The sequence below is a fragment of the Stenella coeruleoalba genome (genome assembly GCF_951394435.1).
Source record: "Stenella coeruleoalba genome assembly, chromosome: 2".
Lineage (NCBI taxonomy): Eukaryota > Metazoa > Chordata > Mammalia > Artiodactyla > Delphinidae > Stenella > Stenella coeruleoalba.
This window is the reverse complement of record NC_137147.1, coordinates 77,574,665-77,586,877: the sequence shown is the minus strand read 5'-3', so window position 1 is coordinate 77,586,877 and position 12,213 is coordinate 77,574,665. Positions and strand designations below refer to the sequence as shown.

The 12,213-nt window shown below is 39.9% G+C and overlaps 1 protein-coding gene across 2 annotated transcripts in view; it reads right to left on the bottom strand.

The window, feature by feature from the left end:
* FMN1 (formin 1) overlaps positions 1-12,213 on the bottom strand; it is a 444,350-nt gene that overhangs the window by 104,954 nt on the left and 327,183 nt on the right. For both annotated transcript variants that reach the window (XM_079909633.1, XM_079909635.1), the window contains one exon: positions 4,302-4,394. In XM_079909633.1, the coding sequence (XP_079765759.1) occupies positions 4,302-4,394 (93 nt within the window). The remainder of the gene's footprint in view (positions 1-4,301; positions 4,395-12,213) is intronic.

Here is a 12,213-nt window from a genome sequence, read left to right as displayed (position 1 = left end):
CTTGCCATTCCCCAAACACGTCATGTCTTTCATCCTGAGCTTTGCAGTGTTTTCCTCTGCCTGGAATGCCCTTTATAACTTGTCTGCTGAGAATTCCTAACCTTAAATTTCCTCATCTGGACAACAGGGTGATAATAGTGTTTACTTCAGAGAGTTGTCATGAAGACAAAGTAAAATGAGCTGTTCCCCAAGGTGCCTGGTATATAGAAGCAACCACCAAATGTTCGCAGTCATTGTCACTGCTTGTCATTGACCTCACCGTCATCTTTGTTTTTTTCAGATCTGAACAAAAACATCTCCTTTGCTCAAAATCTTCCCTGACTTACCTGGAAGTGTTAGTCATCCCTCCTCTCTGCTCCTATATGCCTAATTACAGTACCATCTTACATCAATTTCGAAATGGATGGAATTTTCATCGTTTAGCATCTCTGACACTGGGGTCCCTCGTGTCGTCTATGACGTGTCATGGTTTAAGAGGCAGCAATTTCTGTTTCTAAGTAGTACTTGGAATAACGGTGTTTCTTATGAGTGGCATATTAGATGACACCTACACTCATGATAACTGCCATAAAAACTTGATTATCCACAGTGGGTAATGCACATTTATAGATGAGAAGTCTCACATTTTCTATGAATCTGTGAGCCATCTCCATAAAAATAAGGGACTACTACTTGGAACTCTACAGTAGCCAAGAGCTATTTCATTTGTATATACTGCAGTGTAGCAAGGCACCGCCTCCTGAACCACAGAGGCGTAGCCTGATGAAGTAGCCTGCCGCCACCTCCTTCAGGTAAGCGCCCCTACCTGAGAGCCAAACAACGGCCAGACCCAGAGCAAAAGTGGGGAGGGGCTAGCTTTTGATACTGGGTCCCAATAACCCAGGATTTAAGCTGAGAAGGTAAAGCGATAACATGGAGAGGAAAGTGAAGGAATGTGATGGGAAAGGCCAAGGGATCTTACTTCTAGACAGCCCTGTCCAACAGAGCTACAATGCAAGCCACAGATATAATTTTAGATGTTCTCGTGGCCGTGCTTAAAAATGAAAAGAAACAGGTCAATTAAGATTAATATTATATTTTACTTATTTAACCCAATATATTAAAAATACTATTTTACCATGTAACCAATATAAAAAAAGCAGAAATAAAATATTTTGCGTGTTTCTTGGTACTGTCTTCAAAATCTGGTGTGTGTTTGATTTGTGCAGCATCTCTCAGTCTGGATTAGCCACGTTTCAACTGCTCAGCAGCTGCATGTGGCCAGTGCCTGACACACTGGGCGGCACAATTCTAGACTGTTCTTTCAGTTAACTAATGAGTCAACAGTAACACAGGTATTTCAACAGTGGCTCTTTTCACCACATGACATTGGCAATGTTTAAGATTTATTTTTATATTTTAAAATTAAGTTTAGAATAGTAATTTTCCTCCAAATTCTTTTTGTGTCTCATTTTGGCTGACTTTGTTTTAACCATAATTTGAGGCTATTCCTATGTCCTTCCCATCTTCCCTTCCCTCTGTTGGTTAACGGAGAGGTGGCTCCTTTATTCAATTACAGACCTTTCCCCAGTAAGACGGTCCTTGAGAGAGGGACGAGGGGTCTGTGGCTCATCTTAGGATCGCCAGCGTCTGTCACAGTGCCTGACACATAGCGGGCTCTGACGAAATACCTTTGAATACCCATTAAGAGGTGAACTAAGCTTGACAATAGTGGTTCTCAACCTGGGCTGCACACTGGGGTTACGTGAGGAGTGAAAACAAGAAATGCTGATACCTGGTCCCACCCCTAGAGATGCTAGTGGTAGGTCTGGAATTTGGCCCGGGTGTTGAAAGTTTTAAAATCTCCCCGAGGTGATCCTAGTGTGCAGCCAGGGTTGAGAACCACTGCTCTAGGGCTTTCTCAGAACAGCTTATTGTGGACACATCCTTGCTTTCCTAACTCAAGGTCCAGTTTGCCTCAACTCGATTCCCTCCCTCAGAACAGATCACACTTTCTTAAGAAACCTGGTAGAGAAGAAGCTAAAACAGAACTTCCAAGAGTGATTTGCAAATTCCTTTTCCAAGGCATCAAAGATTTTCAGTGTTCTAAAGCTCTTCATATTTATCTTCTTCCAACAAAAAGAAAAAAATTCACAACATAAGTGTTTTAAAATGCTAGCTAATTTGAAGAGAAAGGATCCTAAGGCCATTACAGTATATGAGCCAATAATACCCAGACATAATCATTGCAGAATTTTCTAGATATAGAATAATAGCAATTAAATATAGAAATGGATAGCCTAGATATGGAAGCAACCTAAATGTCCATTGACAGATGAATGGATAAAGAAGATGTGGTACATATATACAGTGGAATGGAATATTACTGAGCCATAAAGAAGAATGAAATAATGCCACTTGCAGTAACATGGATGGACCTAGAGATTATCATACTAAGTGAAGTAAGCCAAAGACAAATATCATATATTGCTTATATATGGAATCTAAAAAAATGATACAAATGAACTTATTTACCAAACAGAAAGAGACTCACAGACATAGAAAACAAACTTACGATTACCAAAGGAGAAAAGCGGATGGGGAGAGGGATAAATTAGCAGTTTGGGTTTAACATATAACAAAATAGATAAACAACAAGGACCTACTGTATAGCACAGGGAACTATACTCAATCTTTTGTAATAGACTATAAGGGAAAAGAATCTGAAAAGGGATATATATATTCACTGTGTTTTATATTCACTGAAACTAATACAATATTGTAAATCAACTAGACTTCAATAAAAATTTAAAAAAATTTTAATTTAAACAAATAGAAATGGGAAAAAGAAAGGAATGGAATTGAAATACACATGAGCCTCATTTCAAGTTCCCTATACATGTATCAAAAGTAGAAATTATTAATTGGGGGTCAGCAAAGGGAAATATTTTGTGCGCTTCTTTAGGCCATTTAGGTTACATTTACATAAAATAATCATAAAGCAATGCATCTACTTTAATAAATCACATATAAAACCTAATTTTAGCCACATAACCCGTAAGTGTTGGTATTACTATCTGCTCTCAAAATGATACTTGGCCTGATGGCATCATGGCGCTACTTCCATCATATATAAGGTCCAGCTACGGCCAAGAGAGAATTCTGACTTCTGCTTCAACACAAATGAGACCTCATCCAGGAGGAGGGAGCAATGAACTCTGCACCAGGAGACCAGCTGGAATGAAGTTTCTCTGACTCATGGACTGAGAATTTCCCTGCCAATTTCCAAGGTGGTTTGGCCCTACTTTACCCTGCTTAATGGTCTTTTGTTGATGGTGTGGTATCATGTAGCCTTAGTAATAAATAGAAACAGCATGCTGATATACCCCTACAGGTTCCTACATGCATTTCCTCTGGCTTTCTAGCAAAGACAAAAGACCCCTCTAACTACCCCACACTTTTTTTTCTTTATTGAGATAGTATTGATATGCAGCATTAGATTAGTTTCAGGTGGACAACATAATGATTCCTTATACGTATATATGGTGAAAGGATCGTCACAGTAAGTCTAGTTAACATCTGTCAGCATGCAGACTTACACATTTTTTTCTTGTAATGAGAACTTTTAAGATCTACTCTCTTAGCAACTTTCAAATATACAATACAGTATTATTAACTACGGTCACCATCCTGTAAGTCACGTTCCCCATGACCTATTTATTTTATAATGGGAAACTGTGCCCCACACTTATTTTTGTTTTACATCTAGGCTGAATTTGAGAAACCAGAATAGGAAATATCCAAAAGGCGTTAAACTTTCACGTTCACTACCAGGGCTCAACAAAAGTTCCCTAGTCCTGCCAAAACCATGGAGGCAGGAATATAACTTGGTAAGATTTTTAAGTCAGTACTGGGGCTCATGCGTATCACTTCCATCCGCTAACCCCAGAGGGCTGACGGTTGCCAAGTGATTGGATGTGTGACATTCACCTGGCCCCAATTTTCCTTCCTGAAAAGAATGGAAAATACAACACAAGTTTCCAAATTGCTACACTCGTAAAACCAGAAAGAGACAAAGAGAGAAAGGTTCTCTCGCAAAGTTTACAGACACAGGAGTGATGTTAAAGGATTTAAAATCTCACAGCAGATTTAAAAGGTGATATAAAGGTTACAGGACAACTCCATCTACGTTGAGTACGGCTCCACCATGGGAAGATGGTCTCATGGAATCGTCCGCCAGTGCTCAGGCGGGATGCACGGGGCGGTGGGTGTCAGAGAAAGACGGAGAAAGGAAGGACGTTTCGGAACGTCCCACCTCCTACCTTTCTGGAAGAACTCTTTGAGTCTGTCCTTGAACGGCTGCAGATACTCCCTTGGTGACTCCTTACACACCACTGCCATCTGTTTCTCACTTGCTGTGAAGAGAAGGGGGCAGTTAGACTTCCTCGAGAACACGGGTTTGCTGAACTTGTGTTCTATGCTCTACGCTTGGGTATTAACAGTGCAAAATCCTTATGCATCATCGTTTATCCAAATTACAGCGGAAAGAGCAGAAACAAACAAATAATTAGCTCACTTTACACCTTTCTTCAGGAACAGGGAAATGCATCACCTTCAAGTTTTGTTTTGTTTTTTTTTTTAGAGACATGGCAAAACCTCTGACTTGGGACAGGTGAAGTACTCTGCTTTTGGTCTCTCCTAAATAGAGCCAAGAACTATTCAAGGACTAGTTCTAGGGAATTAAAGGCCCAGACCCTCTTCAGATTCAAACTCTAAAAGTGGAGCTTAAAATAGATTTTGCAGAAATTCTCACCAAACTGGCGATGCCTCAAGGTGACACCCACATCCCAGCATGAGAACTAACCCCAGGTTAGGGAGGACCGAATCTCTCTTCACTCCCGTTCACCGCCCCTTCCCATTAACACGTGTGAAACATTTTGTAGGTAATTTACTTCAGACAGGATATCTGGAATTTACAAGAGGTTGCTTTTTTTGATAATCAGGCCGCCTCAAATTAGATAGTTCTGACTTGGTGACATGGAGGCCACAATAAACCGTCATAAAAAGCAGTTAACCCAGGCAAGAGGCATCTTCTCAAGGTTTCTGTATGTTTGTGCCAGTGGCAGAAATGCATTGGGTAAAAAAAGCCTTCATTTCTCCAAAGCTAGAGCTGAGTCGTGATCACTTCTGTCTGTTGATCATGGCCAGAAATGACTGACATGTCCTTATTCAAGAGAATATATTAAAGCATTAGATTTTCGCCCGGAAGTCATGCCACCTGCTCCCAAAAATAGAGAAAGATATATTCTTGGAGGAATTTACAGAAGCACAGAGGTAAGGCATTTTGGAAGAAGACGGTTAGAAAGGATTCCTTTATTTATGTTGGGAAATTTGTATACAAGAACTTGGTGTTTCCAAAACTAGCACCCCAGAATGTTTACTATGTAAGGCAATCCACAAGCACGTCAGCACTGAAGCACAAACAAGGCAAAAGAGGTCACTCAAGGGTCCCTCAGATTTAGCTGCCTGACACTTTCTCTTACAATACTGCCAACTAGATTGCGGAAATACTAGGCATCTCTGGGAGACTACCAGATTGTGCTGAAGACGAAAGCATGATGTGACGGAACTCGATGTCAAGTTCAGCATCAGCTACATTCCCAGAATCAGCTCCGGGGATTCCCACCTGAGATCACGAGGCTGATCACAGGACACAAGGGCCTAAGTTTAGGCTCTTCCTATTGACAATGTTATTTTCCAAAAGTTTTTAATAGACCTTATTTTGAATATCTGTGATTAACTATTCTGATAACCATACCGGTGCTATCTAGGAAACCCCGTCCATTGGGACACAAAGACTCATTTCTTTTTTTAAAATGATCTATCTTACCTGGAACAAATTCCTTAAAACCAGCCAAAACCATCATTTCAAAACACTCCTTTCCCCCCCCCCCATGTTTTTACCTTTATTTTTCAGTGTATTTGTCCTCTCTACAATGACTACTTAATAATTTTCTACTATTATCAGATTTCCCTTTACCTCTTTCCTAGTAGATAGGCCTGTGGCCAAATGATAAGTACCTCCCTTCCCACCACTATTCTGTTCTCTAAATAATGGCTCTGGGCTAGAGTGATACCAAGGACAGAGAGGAGAGGGACAGGGTATATAGAGCTGGAATCTATTTCGGAGGTAGAACAAATTGCTGATGCAGTCGATGTAAAGTTGAGGGAGAGGAAGGATGAACAAGGTGTGGCTAGGAGTGCCATTTACTGAGATGGGGGAGAGGTGAGTGCATTGGTTTTTTTTGTTCTGTTCTTTTCTTTTGTTTTAAGGGAGAGGAGATCAAAAGTTAACTTTGAAACTTGTTTTCCCTGGTGTCTGCGAATTACAAGGCAAGATCATCCAGTGAAAACAAAGAGGGAAAGGTACACAAAAAAGATGAAACTCTTAATGGGTTCTCGTTGCTCATTCAACTGAATTCAAACTCCCAGGCCTGAGATTTAAGGCCTTTTCCATGATGGTACCATTCTACCTTTCAGTTCTATTTCCCCATATATTTGACCGATGAAATCAAAATTATGCAATGTTTCCAACTTATATAAACCAGTGTTCCCAGTTCCATGCCTTCATTCATGTGGTTCTCTGCCCATCCTGCTCTCATCCCAAACATACCTTCTACCGCATCTGACAAAGTCCTGTTCATCCTAAAAGAGTTTCTCTGAGATGCTGCCACCACCATAAAACCTTTCCAATCCAAAGATTTTGCATCTTTCAAACATCTACCTTCCAGAGAGCATTTATGTTTTACCTTTAATTATATTTAGTTGTGTATTTCTATTAATCCCTGCAAAGCCATTACGCAGGATTCATTTACACATCTCCAAACTTCTCCAGAGACCTCCATGCATACCTGGCCAAAGCAACAGATCTCCTCACCTTAACTAGCTTCTTGTGCAGAGGAAGGTGGAAAAAAAATTAGCAATGTTGACCCAGACTCCGAGCGGGCTCTCCAGGGGTGCAGTATGACCTCCTTGTCTCTTTACTCTTTTCCCTCCTTCCCAGGAAGGTACATCAAGGGGTCCTAGTCTCTTCATTCACAAACCCTGTGACTGTCCCAAGCTGATGTGAAAGGGCTCAGTGTATTTTAAAGACCCTCCCCACCCCATAAACATCCACCACTTCATGCTGTAAGGCACAAGAAGGTCATTCTCCTGACTGAGCAGTTATGACAGCAGGCCTAGAAGCAGGAGACTGGTCAGACACACTTTGGAAGAGGCCTGCTTTCAAGAATCTACCGTTTTCAATGAACTTTCATGACCACATAAGCTTTTCTGATGATATCCAGCCATGATTCTGAGAACACGGGAAGCCATATTTATTCTCACAATATAAATTGGGAGAGGCCTTTAAATTCTTTAGCCCTCTACTACATTCAAATTCCAACAATTCCGTTTATAGAGAACTATTTTTCATGAACACAAATAATATATGGTGAGGCCTGCATTTTGGTAAGAGGACATCCTTGAAGCCCTGACAGTAATTTCTTCAAGGTTACTTCTCCCTAGCAAACGCAGAGCCCAAGGCAGAGCTTCTTTTCCTAAATACACAAGCGAAGCCTCCACCTCTGCCTGAATTAAAAGGGTTGATCACTGCAGCTCTCCCTTTGTCTCATCTGTGCTGCCAGAGCCCATGGGGTCCATCAGACTGCCCAGATTTTATGAGGCCAGGTAGTGGTGTGGCAAAGGGCTCGTGCTTGGATCGAGCCCTACCTGAGTGCAGGTGGGCTGTAGCTTTTCTCATCTGCAAAATGGGGACCCCCTTCCTCATAGGCAAGATATATGCATTGTGAGATAATGCATGTAAAGTGGTTTGCAAAATGCCTGGCACTAGCAGGTGGCGTCGTATTTCTTATTTGTCACTTTTATGCCTTTGGTTGAAACGTGTCACAGCCAGAACAGCAAGAGAGTCATGGCTAGGGATTACGTGCTACAAATTCTACACTCTTATTTAAAAAAATATGCCCCAGTGCAAATCTTCTGTTTGGAACAAAGAGATGATGTTTTTTGTTCCCTTGCTGACGGTTCCACCACCCACTCTGAGAATTCAAGGAAGAAACTCCTGGAGAAAGATGAAGCAAAATGTGAAGCAAGTGTCCTGGGCCCCCGAGCTTCATGGTTTTGAAATAAGAAACACTGAAACCAGCGCAAAGGAGAGCAGCTCCCCTGCTGTGCCCGAGGCCCTCTCTGCACCCCAACGGGCACAGCCTCCCATGTGGCCTGTTACAATTAAACTTCTCCACACGATCAAAGCAGAGGGCTGCCCTCTGACTGACTGAGCACAGTCACACATTCAATGGCCAAGCAGCTTGCCCGCTCCAACTTACTAACTTGGCTTATCCAGGATGCATTCTAGCAGACAAACAGGAGACCTGAAGACTAATTAACAATGACACTGGAGACTGGCAGTGCATAAAGGAAAGAGGTCCCTGACAAATTCCCAAAGTCATTAATTGTCCAACCAGAAGATGCTTATGCAATATTGCTAGACCACCAAGGTTGCCTCAGACACAGGCTGTGCCAGGAGTTCCAATGTTAAAAGCCAAAGTCACCCAGGTTCTTTTTCTCTCTCCTTTTTCTATTAAATTTGACAGAATTAAAGTACATATTAATTCCTGAAGTTAGTTACTAATAGGTGATCATTGTGAGAGATGAATAATAAAATAATTGACACTAAATTGAGAGTATTCTCATTTAAAGGCTAAGAGCTTGTGAAGCATTTAAAATACAGCATATAAAATATAGCCAATACTTTACAATAACTATAAATGGAGTATAATCTTTAAAATTGTGGGTCACTATATTGTACGCCTGAAACTTATATAACATTGTACATCAACTATACCTCAATGAAAAAATTTAAAAAATAGCTTAACTGCTTGTGAAGCATTTTAGAGAAAGATATAGTTTTGAATGTTTTAAGATTTCAGATACTAGACTGGTTAGGTCATAAGTGGTTGTCTGTATTTTTGGTTTTTGACCTTTAAGAACAAGGAATAAAGTTATTGAGTAACTGAAAAAGCATGGGTAGGTTATAAGGATACAGAGGCAGGGCCCAGATACAGTTCATCAAAATGTAATACATGTTTAACCATTTTAACAGCTCAAATGTGTATGCACATTTTTAGGAATATATGGCGCATGTCTCTTGCTGTACGAGTTGAAGGACCTATGGGCTTAGTAATGAAGTCAGAATACATTTTTAGAGAAAAGGAAAGATGTATCTAGGCTCTGCTTTTTAACTCTGGGATTCTCTCTTTTCTCCTCTGTTGACCTAATTCCTACCCAACCCCTCCATGGTTCTGTGCCAGTTCTACCTGTTCTTCAGTTTTATAAGAACTGTCCTTTCCCTGAGCGCCATGCTCAAAGGACCACCACAGAGGATTGCTGAAGCAACATAAAGAACTGAGAGGCTATGAACAACTATATGTCAATAAAATGGACAACCTAGAAAAAATGGAAAATTTCTAGAAATGTACAATCTCCCAAGACTGAACCAGGAAGAAACAGAAAATATGAACAGACCAATTACCGGTAATGAAAGTCAGTCAATAATAAAAAATAATTCCCTTGGGCTTCCCTGGTGGCGCAGTGATTGAGTCCGCCTGCCGACGCGGGGGACACGGGTTCGTGCCCCGGTCCGGGAAGATTCCACATGCCGCAGAGCGGCTGGGCCTGTGAGCCATGGCCGCTGAGCCTGCGCGTCTGGGGCCTGTGCTCCGCAACGGGAGAGGCCACGACAGTGAGAGGCCCGTGTACCGCAAAATAAAATAAAATAAAATAAACCTTAAAAAAAAAAATTCCCAGCAAACGGAAGTCCAGGACCAAATAGCTTCATGCATGAATTCTACCAAACATTTAGAGAAGAGCTAATATCTATCCTTCTCTATTACCCCCCACCAAAAAAAAAAAAAATGCAGAGGAAGGAATATTTCCAAACTCATTCTACAAGGTCAGCATCACTCAGATATCAAAACCAGACAAAGATATAACACACACAAAAAAATTACAGGCCAGTATCACTGAAAAACATAGATGCAAAAATCCTCAACAAAATATTAGCAAACTGAATCCAACAATACATTGAAAGGATCATTCACCATGATCAAGTGGGATTTATCTCAGGGCAAGGATTTTTCACTATCTGCAAACTGATCAATATGATACACCACATTAACAAATTTAAGAATAAAAACTATATCATTATTTCAACAGATGCAGAAAAAGCTTTTGACAAAATTCAACACCCATTTATGATAAAAAGAACTCTCCAGAAAGTGGATATAGAGGGAACATACTTCAACATAATAAAGGCCATATACTGACAAGCCTACAGCTAAAATCATACTCAATGGTGAAAAGCTGAAAGTACTTCCTCCAAGATCAGAAACAAGACAAGGATGCCCACTCTCAACACTTTTACTCAATATATTATTGGAAGTCCTCACCACAGCTATTGGACAAGAAAAGGAAATAAAAGGAATCAAAATTGGAGAGGAAGAAGTAAAGCTGTCACTGTTTGCAGATGACATGATACTCTACACAGAAAATCCTAAAGATACCACCAGAAAACTACCAGAGCTCATCAATGAATTTGGTAAAGTTTCAAGATACAAATTTGATACACAGAAATCTACTGAATTTCTACATGCTAACAGTAAACTCTCAGAAAGAGAAATTAAGGAAACAATTCCATTTACAATCACATGGAAAAGAATAAAATACCTAGGAATAAACCTACCTAAGGAGGTAAAAGACCTGTACCAAGAAAACTATAAGACACTGATGAAGAAATTGAAGACAACACAACAGATAGAAAGATATACTGTGTTCATGAACTAGAAGAATTAATGTTAAAACAGTCACACTACCCAAGGCAATCTACAGACTCATTTAATCCCTAAAAAAAGGGCACTGTCCATAGAACTAGAACAATAACTTTAAAATTTGTATGGAAAGAGAAAAGACCCCAAATAGCCAAAACAACCTAGAGAAAGAAGAACAGAGCTGGACGAATCACGCTCTCAGACTATACTACAAAGCTACAGTAATCAAGACAGTATGGCACTGGCACAAAAACAGAAATATAGATCAATGGAACAGGACAGAAAGCCCAGAGATAAACCCACGCACATATGGTCAACTTATCTTTGATAAAGGAGGCAAGAGTATACAACAGAGAAAGGACAGTCTCTTCAATAAGTGGTGCTGGGAAAACTGGACAGCTACATATAAAAGAATGAAATTAGAACATTCTCTAACACCATATACAAATAAACTCAAAATGGATTAAAGACCTAAATGTAAGACTGGAAACCATAAAATTCCTAGAAGAAAACATAGGCGAAACATTCCTTGACATAAATTGTAGTAATATTTTTTTGGATCTGTCTCCTAAAGCAAAGATGTTAAAAGCAAAAATAAACAAATGGGACCTAATTAAAAGGTTTTGCACAGCAAGGGAAACCACTGACGAAACAAAAAGACAACCTACTGAATGGGAGAAAAATATTTGCCAGTGATATGACTGATAAAGGGTTAATATCTAAAATATATAAACAGCTCATACAACAACATCACAAAACCAAACAACTCAATTTAAAAAATGGGCAGAAGACCTGAATAGACATTCTTCCAAAGAAGAAATACAGATGGCCAACAGGCATATGAAAAGATGCTCAACATTGTTAAGCATCAGAGAAGTGCAAATTAAAACCACAATGAGATATTCCCTCACACTTGTCAGAATGGCAATCATCAAAAAGACCATAAATAACAAATGTTGGTGAAGATGTAGAAAAAAGGGAACCCTCATACTGTTGGCGGGAATGTAAATTGGTGCAGCCACTATGGAAAACAATATGGAGGTTCCTCAAAAAACTAAAAATAGAACTACCATATGACCCAACAATTCCACCCCTGGGTATTTATCCGAAAAAAACAAGAACACTTATTCTAAAAGATACATGCACCACAATGTTCATAGCAGCATTATTTACAACTGTCAAGATATGAAAGCAACCTAAGTGTCCATCAACAGACAGATGGATGAAGAAGATGTAGTATATATACAATGGAATTCTACACAGCCATAAAAAGAATAAAGTTTTGAAATTTTGCCATTTGCAGGGTATTATGTTAAGTGAATTAAGTCAGACAGAGAAAGACAAATACTGT